Source organism: Cnephaeus nilssonii (assembly GCF_951640355.1).
Source record: "Cnephaeus nilssonii genome assembly, chromosome: 1".
Taxonomy (NCBI): domain Eukaryota; kingdom Metazoa; phylum Chordata; class Mammalia; order Chiroptera; family Vespertilionidae; genus Cnephaeus; species Cnephaeus nilssonii.
Window position 1 is genome coordinate 114,481,173 of NC_137072.1, and position 19,987 is coordinate 114,501,159.

At 49.5% G+C, this 19,987-nt stretch overlaps 1 protein-coding gene across 1 annotated transcript in view; it reads right to left on the reverse strand.

The window, feature by feature from the left end:
- Nucleotides 1–15,870, reverse strand: part of STX18 (syntaxin 18) — an 83,582-nt gene extending 67,712 nt beyond the window's left edge. The window contains exon 1 of the mRNA XM_079768384.1: nt 15,624–15,870. Within this exon, the coding sequence (XP_079624510.1) occupies nt 15,624–15,791 (168 nt within the window). The 5' untranslated portion in view covers nt 15,792–15,870. The remainder of the gene's footprint in view (nt 1–15,623) is intronic.
- Between the last annotated feature and the right edge of the window lie 4,117 nt (nt 15,871–19,987).

A 19,987-nucleotide genomic window follows, 5' to 3' on the forward strand; every position in this document is an offset into this window, starting at 1 on the left:
GTCCTTTATTCATGTACTCACACACCACATACGAAATGCCTACCATGGGCGGGCATGACGCCAGGCGCTGGACACGCAGAAATGACCACGATGTGGTGCCAGTCCTATCTAACGGCTGCCACACCAGCTCCAAGAGCCACTGAGGAAAACCCCCACCAGCATCAAGCCAGAGTCCTACCCTCCTTTCCCAGCCCCATGCTCAGAAGCAAGCAATGTAGTTTGGGGGACAACATAACAGCACTCTGAAAGGTAAGCAACGATGCAATCATGAAACAGCAACGCAAAACCACAATGCGAAGGCTGTCACGGCCGCACATGGTCCCTTGCTTACTGAGGAATACTAGCAGCAAATGATCTGAGTTCAGGAGACCAGTATAGGACACGCTGTCCCTTTAAAGATGGTAGAATGTGAGTATAGGAAAGCATGGCATCCAAGCAAGAGACACAGCAGGAGACACAGGAGGAGGCAAGGCAGCAGAGGAGGCGCCGAACAGAGGGGCCCGTTGAAGGTGGGAGGATCGGGGGAGTGTGGGAGGTAACAGGAAAAGTGGGTGGACTTTACAGAGCTACGTATGAAGACCTCTGAACAGCAGCCCAGCACCCATCGTGGGGAATGAGCAGTACCGAGCGCACTTGCTTTGGAGCACCAGGCGGAAAGCGCATGTGTGCACCGGGGCTGGGCCTGGCTGTGGAGGGGGCTCGTGTTGTCAAGCTCGGGCTCGCGACGGCGAGGGTCTGAACCCACATGGTCACAGGTGGGGGAGGGGAAGCACTGCACTCATTTCACCAATGTGTGTTCCCGCTGTGCTGTGCCGGGCTGAGGAGCACAGACCCTGTCCTGTGGGTCTGGAAAAGGGAGACAGAAATGGCGCTCAGTGTGGCCGGTGTCTGGGAGCCTCCGATTCCTAGGACTTTATTTACATAAGCTGGAACTACAACAGAACGCCAAGATATAAACAGAAAAACCAACCTCCCAAAATACCACCTCCTGTGTGTCATGGGAGATACTGATTTTTGCTGACAGTTGAGTCATGGAAAAGTATAGAAGCGAATATGCCTGTGCTGACTGAACGGTGCCGAGTGATGGATAAGAGAGAGAGAGGTCTTTTTTAGCGCAGAAATGCTTCCAGATTTCATATTTTGACATAACTGAGATATATCCACACATTTGCCACCTGCCCACAGATAGGTATTTAGACACTTTCAGAGAATTCATCACCTCTCCTTGATATTTTTTTTTATTTCCTTCCCTTAATTTAATTTTGATTTAACTTCCTCTTGTCACTGCTTGCTTACAAATCACGGCCTCTATGTCTGGAGTCAATTAGGGCTATAAAGCACCCCACCACGCCTTCATCTGGGGACCCATTTATATATATTTTCTTATTTCAAGAGGTAGAACTAAAAGCCTGTAACTCCAAAAGTTTCCAATCAACCATCACATTCTATTCTTTGGAAAAGTATGCTTCTCTCCGCCGTTAAGAAGAAGACATCAAACTACATATTTTGCAAGAATATTTCCTTTCCACCTATATAAAGATGAACTGTGCTTTGGGAATTCGTTTGCAAAAAGTGGGTTGAGTGTGTGTAATACATGCTTAATAGCAATAACATTTAAAAAATCTTTCTACCATTTAAAATTAAATGTAATTTCCTTATTACTTTAATGGAATCCCTTGGAGTTGAAGTATTTAACTAGTCCCTTCACATCAAGTATTCATTATATAATTCCCTCTTAATATTAGGTATATTAGGTATGTAAACTGCCCACTGACAGAATAAAAACACACATTTCCACTGAAACAAAAACAGGCGAGAGACAAGGCGGCTTGATTCAGAATCTGATAATGGGTTACAGACTCCATTCCAGTTCAGATTTAGAGTCCAAAATGCCACAAGAGCCATTTACCACCTCTCACCTTTCAGAGCATATTTGGAAGAAAAGCATAAACTGCCACATCGCTAAGAGAAAATCTGTTTGAGCCTCAAATTATTGACTTTTGCCTGTTGGAATGCTGAGCTAGAAAGGGAGAGGAGAAATATATCTCCTACAAAACCACCTTAAGTAAAGAGGCAGAGATGCATGGTCCCCAGTCCTGCCCGTGAGGAGGCGGCCCCTGTGGCCCTGTCTCTTCGGGTTGGGGCTGCAAGGCAATCCCGTCCACTGCTGGCTGGGACCAGCCTGTTGGTTAAACTCATCCTAGCCCGAGGATGCTTCACATACACAGGGAAACACTGCAGGGCTGGTGGGCAGCCACCTAACCGGAGCCACAGCCTGTGGATGCAAAGCCTCTACCCAGTTCCCAAACCAACACCTCTCTTCCAACTCTCCAGTCTCCTGCTGGAGCTTCCCATTGGCTAAACCCAGTCGGAAGTCGGACAGCTGTAAACTCATCCTGAGAGAGAAGTTTGCTCGGACAAGAGCAGAAAGGAAAGGTGGGGGTGGATCAGGAAGGGCCAAGGGGTAAGACAGGGCACACCCACTACCCGCTTCTACTCCTCCCAGCTACTCTGAGCTTTCCCACCGGAGCCTCTGTCATGTTCCTGGCCTGCTCCTCCTTCCTGTTTCCACACGGAAATGGATGAGGCCAGCCTAAGTGTCACCTCCCCCAGGAAGTCTCCTCTCAACCTCACCCGACTAACCTCTCTGTCCTCTGAATTCTTCAAGTTCCTCTGATGAATTCTCTAATTACATGAGTATGTCTTATACTTATGAGTTTACTTACCACTACCTGACATACACGTTTTTATGTATGTTCCCTTATTTACTGTAAATTTCCCATTAGCACATAAGCTTTATGAAAGCAGAGATTTTCTCTTATTTTTGCTCTATCTCCAGTGGCAAAGACAGTGCAGTCTACAACAGGTGCTCAACGAATAATTATTGAATGAATGAATGAATGAATGAATGAATGCCTTTTCCAGATTGTAAGTCTATTAATGGCCAGGTGAAAGTCATACTCACCTTTCTATCCCAAACAGCAATCTAGGTGCCTTCTTTACTCAGGACTTAATATTGAGTATTCAGCAAATATAAGCTGACAATGTAGTTGCCATTTAATGAGAACCTATACTGTACAAGACAAATGCTAGCAGCTTTCCATACAGTATGGCATTCAATCCCCACAACACCCCTAAAGGTAGTGTGGCAGACCTGTGCCTTCAGGAGTGAGGCCCTCATTTCCCTCAGCTTCCAGGAGAACTGCTTGCTGATGGCCCACAGCAGAAGGAAGCTGCCTCGCCCCCCCTCCGCCCCCCCCGCCCCCCGGGCATGGCCCTGCCCTGGGGAGCCCACATCCAAAGGCCAGCCAGTGCGGTGGCGGTGAAGGCCTCGCCCCTGCCTCCCTGGGCAATTCTGAAAAGTCACCTCAGCCGAAGTTCTCCGTAGGGTGACTGTTGGATGAACAAATAAACAAAAAACAAAACAGTGCCCCAAAGACGAAAAAGACTTACACTTTTTTGTATGGCTGTGTGTTGGGTCTTCTTCCTTATCATAATTTCACTAACTAAAACCACAACTTTTTCCCCTTTTCCCCAAAAGTGTACCTCAAGACTACATTATTAAAATACATTAACTATTAAAATACAGAAAAACAAATGAATATGTAGAAGGTAATTGTTGTTTTTTTTTTAAAGTTTGGTTTGGCGGCAACTGTATCCCCCTAGTCAGGCACTTTCAAATGTATATGACTTATGGTCCAAAATATGCTCCTAAAGACAGCAGACGCTCTGACAACACGCCAAGGAGGAACCGGCCAGAGACCTAACCTGTGGAAATGCAAATGAAGTGCAGTCCAAAGTCCTGGGGCAGCACTCACCATGTGCACACCCTGCATTCAGGGAGCCTGGAGGGCCGCAGGCAACCCGAGGTACACGCACACTGCCATCATCGCCACTTCATCCTGGGCAGGTCACTTAACCTTCTGAACTTGGTTTCTTCATGAGTAAAGGGACCTAACTTGCAAGGATAGTCAACTCATTTACAAAGGTTTCAGCCAGTGCCAGGTAGAGTAGGTGTTCAACAAGTGGTAGCTATTATTATCATTTATTATTTTTTAGAATGACAGCCAGAAAGCTAAGACATCGATGCAACATTTGTAGGTGATTTTCTTGGATAAGTTAAGAAAACTTGAACTGAAAATCCAGCTGAGTTACAGGAAAATTACTCCCTTTACAGGTTTCACCGCAGTCTTCCTTTAAGGACGGACCCCCTCCACTGTGCATTTAATATTTAGATACTCCTTACTCATGAGTTTTCTAATCAAAAGGTATTAATTCATTTCCTACTGCATCTCAATAAAAACTTGTCTTTCTAGAGTTTTAATTGTTCTGTTCTGCTTTTCATTTCAAAAGTAATGCAGCCAAATAAATTGGTGACACAGAACAATATACTGTATATTGATGTGGAAAATGTCCATATTACACTGTAAGTAAAAAAGGCAAGAAAAGAAAAAAAGAGGGGCTTTCTAACATCATCATAGAAAAAAAAAATGCTGTTTTTATTTAATAGGAAAAATGTCTGGGAAGATATACATCAAAATTATAACCGTGGCTATTTCTGGTCAATAATATTTTATGTGAACTTTATTTTCTTCTTTATTCTGTTTAGTGAGCTCTTCCTACTTTAAAAAAAAAGTGTTTTTATTGATTTTTAGAAAGAGAGGAAGGGAGAGAAGGATAGAGAGATAGAAATGTTGATGAGAGAGAAAAATCATTGATTGGCTGCCTCCTGCACATCCCCTACTGTGAATCGAGCCCGCCACCCAGGCATATGCCTTGACAGGGAATTGAACCTGGGACCTCTTGGTTCATGGGTGGACGCTGAGCTGGGCTGAGCTCTTATGACTTCTATAATCAGATTTCAAAATTAGTTAACCTCAAAAACATGCCCCACTGATAAAAGTCCATTATAAGAATACTAGAGGCCCGGTGCACAGATTCGTGCACTGATGGGGTCCCTCGGCCTGGCCTGCTGGGATCAGGCTGAAACTGGCTCTCCGACATTCCCCGAGGGATCCCGGATTGCAAGAGGGTGCAGGCCAGGCCAAGGGACCCCACCAGTGCACGATGGGGCCGCAGAGGAACCGTGGGAGGGCTCCAAGGTGTGTCCAGCCTATCTTGCCCAGTCCCGATCGGTTGGACCCCAGCATCAAGCTAACCTACTGGTCAGAGCGTCTGCCCCCTGGTGGTCAGTGTGTGTCATAGCCCTGGTCGAATGGTCGAACAAATGGTCGGACACTTAGCATATTAGGCTTTTATTATATAGGATACCAGGGGCCAAGTGCACAAATTCATGCACCTTGAAAGGAACTGTGTGCTGCGAGGCTGCAGTGGGCACAAGGGCGGGTCTCAGCCCATCCTCCGCGCCCCCGCCCAGTCCCTCCCACTGCGGCCCCCAGTTCCCTGTCTGACTGCAGCCCCGCTCCCGCCACTTCCGTTCCCACAGGCTGACGGCGCCGGCCCCGTTCACACCCGCTGATGGCACGGAGCAATTGGGGCCAGTGGAGTCAGTGGGTGCGAGTGGCGGCTGCTGCCCCAATCACCCCTCATGAGCAGGGGGAGGTGGAGAAGCCCTCAGGGGCGATCAGGGCCGGCAGCCGCTGCTCACACCCGCTGACAGCACCGAGTGATCGGGACTGGTGCCAGCTGCGGGTGCGAGCAGGGCCAGCACCGGCAGTGGATGTGAGAGGCAGCTGCTGGCCCCAATCGCCCCTCAGGAGCAGGGGGAGGTAGAGAAGCCCTGAGGGGCCATCGGGGCCGGAAGCCGCTGCCCACACCTGCTGATGGCGCTGAGTGATCGGGGCCGACACTGGGCACCGGCAGCAGGTGCAAGCGCTAGGCGGATGGCAGCACACAGGAGCAAAGAATTTTCAGTAACCACCAGAGGCTTGCCCTGATGACAGCAACCGGCGTCCTGCCTTTGTCTGGCGCCCCCACTTACCTGCTCCACCATCCCGCCGCGGCTGGTGCCCGCCATGTTCTGCGCTCTGCCTCCTGGAGGTCAGCGCATGTCATAGCAACTGGTTGCTCCGCCGTTCGGTCTATTTGCATATTAGGGTTTTATAAATATAGATAATCACTATTAAATCAAATAATTTGTGGAAACATACCAAATGAGAACTCTGAAAAACAAACTCATTTTTTTCATCTAGGTGAAAAATTCTGAGTACATAGGAACTTGGGGTGGGGAAGGAAGGCAGAATAGCAAAAGGACTAGGTAGTTGTCATTGCAAAAAGCATCTCTATTTATAAAAGCCTATGCGACCAAACGACCGAACAACCAGTCGGTATGATGTGCACTGACCACCAGGGGGCAGACGCTCAACACAGGAGCTGCCCCCTGGTAGTCAGTGTGCTCCCACAGTAGGAGCACCGCTCAGCTGACCGACCCCGTCCTGGCAACCCACCAGCCTGGTGGCAGCCACTCACTCCCTCAGTAGTCCTACAGGTCCAATCTCCAGAGAATGGGCCAGGCATTGAGGGACCAGCGCCGCCAGCATGATCCTGACAGGACCGCCGGCCTCCTGAAAGTCAGCCTCCGGCACTGTGGCCGCTTCCCCTCCCTAGACGCTCCGCAAGAAAGAAATGATATAAAAGCGGCCGTCAGGTGGCTCCCAACAACCAGCATGAACATCAGTGGGATGGATCCAGATCCCGGGCTGGCAAGGGCGTCCCACCACCCTCCTGGAGGGCCAATTGTATCTGGCCCCAACCCCTTGGGACCCCACCCATGCATGAATTCGTGCACCAGGCCTCTAGTTTAAAAATATATCTGGCACCCTGTTCCTGGATAGCTCACTTGGTTGGAGCATCATCCCATACACCAAAAGGCTGACAGTTCAATTCCTGGTCAGGGTGTGTATAGGAAGCAACTGATGGATGTTTCTCTCTCTCTCTCCCTCTCTCTCCCTCTCTCTCTCTCTCTCTCTCTCTCTCTCCTCCCTCCCTCCCTCCCTCCCTCCCTCCCTCCCTCCCTCCCTCCCTCCCTCTAAGAATCAATAAAAACATCTCCTTGAGGGAGAACACTTGGAAAGGAGAGCACTGAGTCATGGAGCCCCTGTTGAAAGGTCCTTAAGGATTATGGAGCCAAAGCCTCTCATTAAACAAACAAGATGAAAAAATGAACCAAAACAAAAGGGAGTTTAGGTGAGGTCTCCAAAAACACAGTTACCATATTTTCCAGCGTATAAGACGACTTTTTAACCCAGGAAAATCTTCTCAAAAGTCGGGGTCGTCTTATATGCCGGGTGTCGTCTTATAGGGCGGGTGCTGAAACTTCCGAGCCGGACTGGAGAATCTGCGGTCGCCGCATACGGTGAGGGGAGCTCAAAAACGGCCGCACTCCATTCATTTCAATGGAGCCGGACGGAGACTGCAAGTGTCTCTGGCCGGCTCCTTTTTGTGCCGCATACGGTCTTCGTCCCGCTCCACTGAAATGAATGGAGTGCGGCCGGGTGCTGGCCGAATACGGCAGGGATGCGGCCGCGGCCATTTTTGAGCTCCCCCCACCGTATGCGGTGACCATGTGAAAGCAGCAAGGGTGGCACTGTACAAGTACGGTAGAAGAAAATCCACTCACCAGGATTCGTGGAAAGAAGTGACTTAACGCGGTCCCGATGACAAGGTGAGGGGGCGCCTCACTGGGAAGGTGTAAGTGAAGGGTGGAGCAAGCTGCAGGCGTCCGTCTGGGACTCCCGGGGTATGGAAAAAAGAGATAGAGCGGCGCTGTGCCCAGAAAAACACATTTAAAGATCGCATTCGAGAACAGTGGAATGAATGGATGGTTAGCGGCAAAAAGTCATTCACAAAAGGGGGAAACATGCGTGCTCCACAGTTGGATGTTTTGTGCAAGTTTGTCATAAAAGCCTGGAATGATACTGATGCAGAAACAGTAATCAAGTCTTTCAAGAAGTGTGGCATATCAAATCCATTAGATGGTATGGAGGACGACTACTTGTGGCAAGATGAAGAGGAAGCCGAAGCTGAGACCACAGCATCTGATACGGAATTCGATCCATACGATGACTGCCTTACACATGTATCACAAGATGTCATTGATGTACTTATGATATCAGATGACGAACAGGAGGATTTTGAAGGCTTTTAAAGGGAAACTGTCACACCTGCAAAACCTGTAAAAATACCGTAGCTTGCAGTTATGATGGGCGCTAACTCGCCAGGGACTTGCCCGGCACTTGCTCTCTCTCTATTGTTTGTTATCTTCCTCCTATCATCATCAGTTCCAGTTTGGTTGACAGCTTAGAAAACAAACAGCATGGCAGCTCCCATGGGTTTATTGTCTTATCCTTCCTTTCAGCTTTAGAGTGAATTAGGAAAAGTTTAATCCACTTGCACTGTTTTATGTTTACATGTTTGATGACAAACAGCCTTATGTTTATAAGTGACAGTTTTCCTGCTAAGTACCTGCATGTCATAAGCATTTGAATTAAAATTACCATATTGAAATCAAATCTGATGTTTTTTTAATTTTTATTTGGTGTACGTTGGAAGAGGGGTAGTCTTATATGGCGAGTATATCCCAAACTCTATATTTTAACTGGAAAAGTTGGGGGTCGTCTTATACGCCGGAAAATACGGTACTTAATAGCAAACTCTAAAAGTACTTATAATGAAAACTTATGCTTTTTAATTATTTTCTCACTGTCTCTGAGTCAAGATATGCTGCTGTCACTTGTACTTAGACTAGAAGGCAAATGTTCAGTTTACCGGGGTTTGCACACCATCTGTCTAAAGGTAACCAGGAATTTGAACAGTAACGTGCGCACAGCTCAGGGCTCCAGAAGGAAGTCCTGACAAGCAGCCTCTGTTCCCCTGGGACAAGTAGGAGCTGGCACACTCCAGGATTTACAGACTCCGAGACCCTGAAAGTTGGGAAGAAAAACGTGCTATTGAGTTTAGAATTACAACTGTGCCACAGCTTTTCCTATCTGCGTGACATGCGTTCATTCAACACGTCTGACTTTCACTCCTCTGTTCACTCACTCCCTATTAGAGGTTCCCCAGGGGCCTCTTTCTAAGCCAACTTTCAACCTAATATGTCTTAAACACATTAGGTTTTTCATAATACATGCCGTAATTAACCACTGTAGACTTTGCTGACACTTCACCCACCAGAGGGAGCCCATATGGATTTCCATGTAAGAAGAAACCTCAAACATCAAGTGTGTATGAATTCTAGAATATTATTCATAATACAATCAATATTGTAAAATCACACATTATCTTCCCAACCCCCAAAAAGAGAAAAATTAAATGAGATCAGGTATGTAAAGTCCTAACGGAGTTCCTGACCTACAGCAGAAGCTCAAAAATAAACTGATTTTGCAAAATTTGTATCCTCCTATGAGTCATAGTGCTCAAGGTAAACAAGTAAACTTGTATTCTGACTTTAACACAAGCTGGTGTGAGCTCAGTTGACAGCTATCCTGACAGATGATTCTACCCTCAGCGTGTTGACGAATCTGGTTCTCCAGCTTTTGAGGCAGAGCCAGACCCTGGGCAGGAAGAATTGACAGCGTCACCCCAAGGAGACCGCTTCAGCAGCCCCACCCAAGTACGCGACACGATGCACTGTTGGTGCCTGCCAACTAGAAACCCAGGAAGTTGGGAACTCGCTGACCGAGTGCAGATTTCTCTTGGCATGAAGGAGGAAATGGACTGACCATCCCTGAGCACCATGCTGCTACGACATGGGCTGCGATCATTACCACCAGGATGCATTTCCTTCAAGGATTTAGAAAGCGCATTGAGAAGAAGACTCTGCACAAGAGCCTGGCATGCAGAAGGGCCTAGCGCAGTGGTCGGCAAACTCATTAGTCAACAGAGCGGCAAACCGCGGCTCGAGAGCCGCAGGTTGCCGACCACTGGCCCAGCAAGTCTCTGCCCCCATCTGCAGTCCTGGTGGGCGGGGGGGGGGGGGGGGGGGGCTCACATGCCTGTATTTCTCACCAGGTGAAGGGAGGCCCTGCCCAGTGCTGGCTGGGCTTGGGAGGCAGACCTCAGCTCTCCATACGCTCAGCCACTGGCCACACTGGCCAGGCAGGGGCTCACTATTAATATCATGAAAAGTCTCCAGCACCGAGTTCTGCTTACAATATACACTCGGCTATTACAACCCATAAGAACATAGCATCGTGCAGCTAACAGAGGCCTTGGAGAATGTTAACACAATGGTTTCTAACCTGTGTCCCTGAGCCCTTCGGTTGGCTCCAAAGGGGCTCAAGAAGGGAGTGGGGTGGTAGAGAGCAGGCTGCCTCACCTCCCACACCCTAACCTAGCCTTAACCAAAGCTGCTCCTTATTTCATCTGCAAAAAGGTTTCTGCATTAAAGAGAACAACAAAAAAGATACGATTCAATATGCTCACGTTCTGTTCGAGGCCTGCATCCTAAACCTACGGTTTCCTGATCTACTCCTGTCCTGCTTGGCCCTATCACCTGTCATTCCGGCTTCTCACTGATCTCTGGCACCTGCTGCCTGATGTGGCTTTTTCAAACCCTGCTCTCTTGGCTGAAATGCTGTTTAAGTAGAACTACACTTAATCCTTGAATAAAGGCTATTTCCAGCTGCCCTGGTGGTCCCAGCCCAACCTCTAGGTCCCAAATTTGGCACAGAGGTCAACAAAACGTCTCAGAAGCAAACCAAGGAGGACTGTGGAATCATGCTCAGAGTTGCGGCTGTCACTTATACCTGAGTTGTTATACTATTTATGTGTCTGCTTCTCCATGAGACTGAGGTAGGAACACATCTTCATAATCGAATACATTTATTTCATTTCATAAAATAAAAGCTACTTTTTATCTAATGCTTACTCCAGGTACTGTGTACTATTAAGGAATGTTAGGATCACTCATTCCTAGAACTGGAAGGAGCCCTGGACAGATATCAACTAGCTACAAAACTGAAAGCAAAGTGACCCTGTGGATTAACACTCCTTCATTCATTCAAGAAATATTTATTGAGTACCGATGTCCTTAGGACCTCCAGATTCAGTGCTAAAAAGCACAAAGTCTTTGTTTTGAGGAAGCATATATTCTATAGATAAATGATAAATAAATGGATACCCGATGTGTTAGATAATGAAAAGAATAAAGCAGAGTAAGATACAGAAAAAGGGAGCTGCTTTATGCAGGGCAGTGGAGGAAGGTCTCATTCAGGCAACATTTGAGCAGAAACCTGAAAATCAAACCATGTTGAATTTGGGAGAAAAATGTTCACGTAGAGGGAACAACAAATGCAAAGGCCCGAGGCAGAAATGTGCCCGGTGGTGTGAGAAAGGCAAAGAGGCGAGGGGGTGGGAGTAAAAAAAGAGTGAGAGGAGGTGAGGTCGGAGAAGTAGGGACCAGATCATCTGGCTTCGAATCACTTTGAATTTAAGATAACCAATTCCTAAGAAAATAAAAAATAAACCACATTTAGCTTTCATGAAAGCAATGTATAATAGAGAGAACGTTATCAGCATGCCTACTCTGAAAATAGAATTCCCAACAACTCAGGGCCACTATTACCTTATATGTAATCAAAACATCTTTAACAGGACTCACTGCCGTCTAAGCTCTCAGTCTTACCAATGTGGATCCTGAGGCCCTGAGAGATTACGTGGCCTGCCCTCTCAGTCTTGCCAATGTGGAACCTGAGGCCCCGAGAGATTACGTGGCCTGCCCTCTCAGTCTTACCAATGTGGAACCTGAGGCCCCGAGAGATTACGTGGCCTGCCCTCTCAGTCTTACCAATGTGGAACCTGAGGCCCCGAGAGATTACGTGGCCTGCCCTCTCAGTCTTACCAATGTGGATCCTGAGGCCCCAAGAGATTATGTGGCCTTCCCTCTCAGTCTTACCAATGTGGAACCTGAGGCCCTGAGAGATTACGTGGCCTGCCCTCTCAGTCTTACCAATGTGGAACCCGAGGCCCCAAGAGATTATGTGGCCTGCCCTCAGTCTTGCCAATGTGGAACCTGAGGCCCCGAGAGATTATGTGGCCTGCCCACTTAGTGGCTGGCCTTGAGCTACAACACAGGTCTCCTGTGCTTTTCATTGACCCCTGCTCCCTGGACAGTCTGGCTGCGTAGAGGCGCCTTGGTTTCCCGTGTGGTGCATTCCCGGCCTCGGTAACCTTTTAAGTCAGTAAGAAAATGAAGAGCTGCCCCGTGAGGCACCTCCAGGCACATCCCCACACCCACAGCCTGTCATCACAAGCTCCCCATCCAGTTTTTCATCCCCCCCCCCCGAGTTGAAGACCACCAGGCAGGTAGAATGGAGGCAAGTCAGGCACCGTGCTAGACACTGTGAAGCTGTTTTTGTTGGATTTGCCTGCCCAACATGCCTCACTCCATATTCCCAGAAGTAGCACTCCCCTCCAAGGTCCTGGTAGGGCAACAACCATAGTATTCAACCCACCCATTGGAGCAGACATATGACCTGGGCCATTTGAAGAATCTTATTCCTCTGATGCCATAAACGAGAGCTCAGGATCCAACCGGAACCAACCAGAGTCCTTTCCTGGGGTTGAGTCCTTTCCTGGGGTTTTATGGAGAAGATCTAGAAAAAGAAGCTCCAGTCTGTTTCCCAGCTGTCTGAGCTAAGGCATCTCCATTTTGCTCAGGTTAATTTACATTATTAGATTATTGTCATTTGCAACCAAAAGAATTCACACTTGTGCAGGCACTTGCATACCTTCTCTCATTCCATCTGCATTACAACCTTATATGATTGTTATTACTCTATTTTAGAAGTGAGGAAACAGAGGTTAAGGATCTTGCCCAAGTTCATACAGTAAGTAAGAGGCATTCCAATTCATAAAGTAAGTAAGAGGCATCCAATTCAGGTCTTTCTGCTCTAAATACCATTCAGTTTCCAGTTTTGAATTCAGTATTAACTTTAGAAGACTCACTGCCATTCTAAAGCCCCCAAAATGAATTTTTGGTTTAAAATTATAGTGGAAATTAAAGGTAGGAAGATGGCGGTAGGGGGCATAATAAATAGCATTTGAGCACCTGGCTTCTACTTCAGACTCTGTGCCATGAGCTCAGACATTAGGACTCTGGGCAAGTCGTTTCACTGACCTGGGTATTAGTTGTCCCACCATTAAAATTAGAAGCCTGTACAACACGAACTTAAGACCCTTTTAGTACACGAAGAACATAAAGTGCACGTGGTTCAGCTTTAGGTATACAGGTTCTGTTTCTGCTCTGTGTCAGGTCAGATGTCAAGCAGATTGTAACTGGAATGTCAGGCCCAAGAACAGGTAATGGCTGTCTGGGGCATGACGTTGTGAAGGGTTCTGAGCTGTACAGGTCTGCTGGGAAATCAGCAGGCTCCCATGGCCACGGGGAGGAAGAGAGGAACAGCGGCATCCTGGCCACACGTCTGCCATCACTGACCAAGCGTCTCACTTGACAGAAGAATGCTGCTGTCTCCACTATTGAGTCTATTAGTACCCACACGGGATTTTCACTGATTCCTTCATGAACTTTCTTGGTTCCCCCTTTGCGAGCAAGGAATGAAAGTACAAGAAAGCTAAGTGGTTTAGGGAAGATAGCTTGACACCAATGACGAAAATAGTCTAAACAGCCGACGTGGAGTTGAGGTAGGGAGTGAAGAGGAACAATAAGAATCGGTATGGTTCTTTATGATACATGCGGTCTCCTAAGAGCCTAAAGATTTGATTATCAGTGAAAGTATTATCATGCCCCTTTTATAGAAAGGGAAAACGAGGCTCAGGTAACAGGACTTGGCCAAGTCACCCACTTCTAAGTGGCAGGACCCAGTTTCAAATGTAAGTCTTCTCAATCCAAGTCCTAGTCCTCTCTCCACTCCCAGGGTCCCCATCAGTCCCAGTAAGTTAAACTAATCAAGCTCATCATTGTTTGCAGCTGTTCAGATATAAGTTTCTCCCTTATAAAGCAAAATTTGAAATATCATTACCAATTTGTTTGTAATCTAATGGGTAGACATGCACTGAGTACATATGAAGCGAGCATAGTCACCTATCTCCACACCTTCGTGTGTAACTCTTCTCAGCCTGCGGTGTCCTTCTTCACCCCGTCGGCCCTGGAACCAACTATTCCTCTTTGAAGGCTTGTTTCAGGAATCACTGCCTCTACACAGCCGTTCCTGGCGCTCAGTGAACACATTTCCTCTGTGCCCTACACATCTACTAGGCTTGATGGCACTTGTTTGGTGAATATGTTTGTTTCCCCCACCAGTCCTTTTAAATTGTGCTATAAACCCATCAGTAAACATCTGGTCAACCTCTGCCCCCTGCCAATGCTTGAATATCCCCTGCAAACTGCCACTCGTTAATTCATGCATACATATATTCATTGAAAAAATATGAGTGTCTGCAAAGTACCAGGTATTGGACTGTGCCAGTGATGGCGAACCTATGACACGCGTGTCAGCGCTGACACGCGTAGTCATTTCTGATGACACGCGGCCGCTGAGGCGGCCGCATGCCGAGGATGAAACATTTGCCGCTCCTGAGGATGAAACATTTGCGAAAAAAAGTTTTTTCCTCAAAGTGACACACTACCCAAGTTTTGCTCAGTTTTTTTGGCGAAGTTTGACACACCAAGCTCAACATCACTGGACTGTGCCAAACAGAAGTGGATTTACCATGAAGCTAGTGAAAGGTAAGCTTCGCTTGAACCTCCCAAAGCTCTGAACCATCTTTTGGAATTTTGCATTTTTATTTCTTAAAGAGTCCAGACAGAGCTGTGTATGTGTGGGGCTACACAAAAGCAACATCCCCCTGGTGCCAAGGACACAAGGGTGACCAAGGCCAACACCCCTTACAGAGTGTCCTCTCCCCCTGCAGAGTTTCGTGGGGAAGACCGACAACCATCTGATCATTTTTATCTTCACTCGATACTAACCATACCCTAAGCAACGCCGGCCCCGTGGGGCCCTGGGATCCTGAGGCCAGGCCCACCCTGTCCCCGCCCTGCGTGGGGGAAGGTCCCTGCTCTCCTGGACGAAAGCCTGCCGAGTCCAGGGCACAGAAAGCAGTTTCGATGGCTGCACCGTGGAGCGTTTGTGAAAGATGACCCTCCACCAGCCTCCAGACGAACTGATCCCTAGAGGAGCCCTAATCGACTGCAGGAGGCCAGGGGAAGGGAGAGGTCAGCGGAACGTGATCTTTGACCTCAACGCGCGGGGGGGCGGGCTGCGGGGCAAGGGAGGGAGGAGCACGAAACGAGAAAGCGCTGGAGGCGAGTGCACTGTGGTCAGTGCAGCCCCAGGAAAGCGGGGGCCGCGGGGAAGTTTCCCGGCGTTCAGGGCTGCGGTGACAGCGAGCTCACCCTCCCTCAGAGCGGCCCCTGAAGCTGGCGAACTGAGATTCCCCAGCGTCTCCCCCCCCCCCCCCGCCCCGCCCGAGAAATGTGCTCCCCAATACACGTCCCCGTCCTTCGAATCGAGGCTGTTCCCTTCCCGAGACAGCTGTGGGCTCCCTGGGGTAAACCCTCCTGTCCCCCTTCCGGACCCCTTTTCTCCAGGCGCTTCTGCCACACACGCTCGTGGGACAGGGTCTGGTCTGGGGTCCGGGGTCCGCGTCGCGGGCCCGAGCCCACCGCCTGCCCGCCGTTTCCATAGCAACCAGCTCACCACTTCGCGCGCCCGGCAGGAGAAGTCGCCCTTGGGCCGGGGGCTGCGGCGGAACAACTCGTCGCGGCTGCCATCGACCCCGCCGCCCACCGCCACTCCCAGCGCTTTGTTCCGCGTCTTCACGGTCTTGACGCTGGCCCGGAACAGGAGTGTGATGTCCACCGCCATCACGCCCCGCACTTACAGCCCCGCACCCGGCTGGCCCACGTCAGCAGCCGGCGACCACTGCGCGAACCCGGCCGCTGGAGGACTGGTCCGTCGCTGCACGCCTCCGCCCGCCAACGGCGACGCGAGCACCAAGGTTCCGGCCTCCGCCCGCCAACGGCGACGCGAGCAGATAGGTTCCGGCCTCTGCCTGCCCGCGACCGCGGGCGCGAGGCGGGTTCCCGCGGCGCCCCGAACCCTGAGGCGCGCACACCCGCGCCCTCTTTCCCCCCCATACAGCTTTCTCTTGCCTATGGAGAAAGAGAGAAAGTGAGAAAGAAATGACAAAGCTCTGCCAATGATTCTGCATTGCATAAATGGTCCTTTGTGTAATGGAGACACTAGTGAGTCTTTGCCTTTGAAGGTAAGGCTGGGGCAGAGCAGAAGAGAGGTAAAGAGCTCTGCGTAATGTAGTGACCGGGAGTGAATTAGGGTAAGAGGGGGGCCAGAACCCAGGAAGGAGGCCAGGTCTTAGGGAAGGGTTTTGAGTGGGAGAGGGCTGAGCTACACCAAACCTTCAATGTGCGTAGTGTGTTTGGTGCAGTTGTGGAGTTTTGTTGTTGTTTGTTTTTGGGGCGGTGCAGGGCGGGAGGCACAGGAGGGTCGGAACAAAGGTCTAAGTTTCCTCTGGATCTGCAAGAGCAGAGAAGATTGTGGAGATAACACACAAGTGAGCTCAAAACATCAGGCTATACAAGGCACACGTGACCACAAGTACATGCTATCCCTAGGAAAGTCAGCGGGGAGGCCATTCATTAGTCTTTCCACAGACCGTGGGCTATGAGAGTTCCTTCTCATCCTTCTTTTTATTTTATTCTCTTAACCTCAGAGAGCAAGGGACCTTCAGTGGACAGTGGGCTATTTGAAATCCCATAGAGCTGAGGGGATGTGGATGCAAAGGAAGAGCAGGGTTGGAGGGATGCTACAGGCTGCCCAGCACCTAAAGGAGGTTTCATCGGGAACAGTATTTCATTCATTAGGCCAGGCGCTCTTCTCTGGAAGACAGCAAGGCAGAGGGGAGTTCCCAAGCACAGGCCCCTCCAGCCCCACCTCTGCACCATCGGGATCGATGCAGGCAGCGTGGATTCATTTGGGGACTTTCACAGACGTCCTGAAGTGCAGCTTCGGCCAGAAAGAGTGTATGCTGCAACCCAGGACAGATGTGTGCTGTGAGTGAGAAATAGCCGCCAGCCACCCAGAAGTCATTGTCACATCCCTTAGAAAGGTTGCTTGTATGGCCCTGCTGCCTGGGGAAAGATGGTGTAAGCAGGCTTTTGCTGCATGGAAGGTGCCCAGTGCCCGGAAGTGGGGATTCTTGTGGGGTAGCACGGGACACCCGAGTTTTCTGGACCCATGGAATCATGAACGTGCCACGATAATACAGAAACTGGAGACCGTCTGTGGTGGTCTCTGTCGTTCCCCAGAGGCAGGGTCTCTCCCCAGGAGAGGGTGATGGTTGCTTGACCTACTGATGACTGACTTGGCCATAACAAGCAGCGTGTGTTGCAAATTTAAGAAATCCCACGTGCTTCACTGCTCTCTTTACCTTCTGCCATGACAACCCATAATAGTCCAGTGTTCATCGGCCTGGTCCCTGGAGAAGAAGCCATGGGGCACGGCCAGCCAAGTACGGCCTTTGTTCTCGCTGTCCATGGAGATGTGTGGCGGTTGCTACTGCAGCATAACCAGACTATAAAACCCACATCCAGATACCTGCCAGAGCAAGACTATTGGGCGCATCCTTCACTTACCACCATTCCTGCATGGGAACTGCAAGCCGGGACACGAGGCCGAGACAGGCCCACGGGCTGCTGAGCACCCAGGGCCTGCTGGTATGCAGTCCCCAGGAGCCACAGAGTGGACACCCGTGAGCAAAGCTTCAGAAGAGAATGGGAAGCTACTGTGTTAACCTTCATCCGTATCGCACCTGTAGCTTCTGGACACGAGACATTTCTAGTTTAAAAAATAAAAAAGGAGGAGAAGAATCCCAGGACATAGCCAAGAATGAGTAATAGGAAAAGCAAACGAACTAACAGAAAACACTTTGAGATTTGGAAACTGAAGGATCTGGGTTTGAATTCCAGCTTCCCTGCTCACCAGCTGTGTGACTTTAAGTGAGCTGCTTTACCTCTCTGAGCCTTGTCTGGAAAAGGTATGAAAAACAGGAACACCTATTCACCACTTCTGCTTCTGTGAGCAGGGATTTCTTCCTAAATACATGTTCCACCTCCCCACGCCCCCACCCCCTGGAGCCAGTACTGGTCATCTGGCTGTTGGACAACGGCCAGCACCCTGCATTTTTCGGTTGGTTGGAGCTGATCTCTCAACGTTTCTGAGCTGAGGACCTGGGCTCTTCTGCTGATGTCAGCGGGAGGAAGGGATTGGGCGAGAGGTCTGTTCTGCATACTTGTATTTCCCCTTGGGAGGGAGCTAGGCACTAGAACGCTACCAGGCCTCTCTCCACCTCTCTCTCCCTCAATATAATTATCTCTGCAAACCAGCCTTCTCTGGTTCTCACTTCACGTGGCCGACCACGGGCCACCATCAGCTCCTGAGTTTATTCGCTTCTAGTCACAGCTGCATGGATTCCAAGCCCAGATTCTGAGCAGGCAGGAGAACATTGGCCCAGCTTGGGACAGACATCTGCGCCTGGTCCAGTCAGCTATGGCTCAGCATCCAGAGTCATGAGGTTCAAACGTGACTGTCGGGACATATTCTGACAGTTGGGGCTAGTTTTCCTGTGACAAATTAGCACAAACATAGTAGCTTAAAGCAAAGCACGTTTGCTAGCTTCTAGTTCGAGAGGTCAAAATCTCAAAATGGGTCTCACTGGGCTAAAGTCAAGGTGTGGGCAGAGCTGTGTTCCTTCTGAAAGCTGTGGGGGGGAATCCACGTTGCCTTCTCTGGCTCCCAGAAGCTGCCCACCTTTCTGGGCTCGTGGCCCCTTCCTTCGTCTCCAAAGCCTGCGATAGCGGGGCGAGTCCTTCTTACAACCCACCAGCCTGACACCTCCTTTCTCTTCCACATGTAAGGACCCTTGTGATGGCGTGGGGCCCACCCAGGCGGTCCAGGATAACCTCCCGCTCTGGAGGCCAGCTGATGAACAACCTTCATTCCATCTGCCGCCCCATTAGCCCTGGCCATGAATCAACATAGTCACACATTCCAGGTGTTCCGATTTGGATGCCTTCTGCCTACCACAGGGGGTCCATCCAACAGAAAGGTGGGTGATCACGAGCTGGGCTCGGACTCCTTGCGTATCTCCCCAGATGAACAGAGAGATCCACGCTTTTCCATTTCTCTCACAACAGCCCCGGGCCTGCTCCTTGTAACACTCCGAGGGGCTACAGAAATCAGGGAGACGGGAGCACTGCCCTTAAAGGGTTCCTCCCGGAGGGGGCTTTCCCGTGCCGGAAGGACAAGGCAGCGTCCCTCTGACCCCTTCCGGCCCTGTCTGCCTCTCCTAAGGAACCATCCCACTTTGCTTAGCCCGTCTGAAAAGACACAGCTTGTAACAGCGTCATTAACAGTTTCCAAAGTTCAAGTCCTCTCTCTCCCTTCACCCCCACAGGTTTGGAAGTTGGTGCCACTTCTTCCCAGCACTCACTTCGTCCACCCCAGGAGTTTCATAAATCACCTCATAAAAACTCATTTACTGGTTTCCCCGACATAATGGCAGAAATAAACTGCTCGGTGCGCACTTGGCAGCTCGCTCCAGAAAGCGTGTCCAGCCGTCGCCGGCTTTGGCGATGGAGGAAGGGCCAGCATCTTGGTTTCCAGCCTGGACTCCTACCCCCTGTGCTTGCGGACAGTATCTCCCATAATTAGGACGACCGGGTCCTCGACTTTTTATTGAGTTGGATGGCAAATCACAGAATAAATGCTTTCCTTTGCACTTTAAAAGGATTTAATAGGAAAATATTTTTTCCTACATCCTGTTTCAAGGGGAAAATGTGATTTTAGGGGACATTTTATAGTTCACAACAGGATATTGAAGGGCATTTGGTTTTGCTTAGTTTATTATGACTGTGTTTCTCCAGCATGAAGTGGTGTTTTTGTGCGATTATTTAGATAAGTCTGATTGAGGTGGGTGGATCGCCATAGAATTATGGAAATTTAGGACTGGAAAGGGCCTCAAATATCACCCACCCAACTTCCTT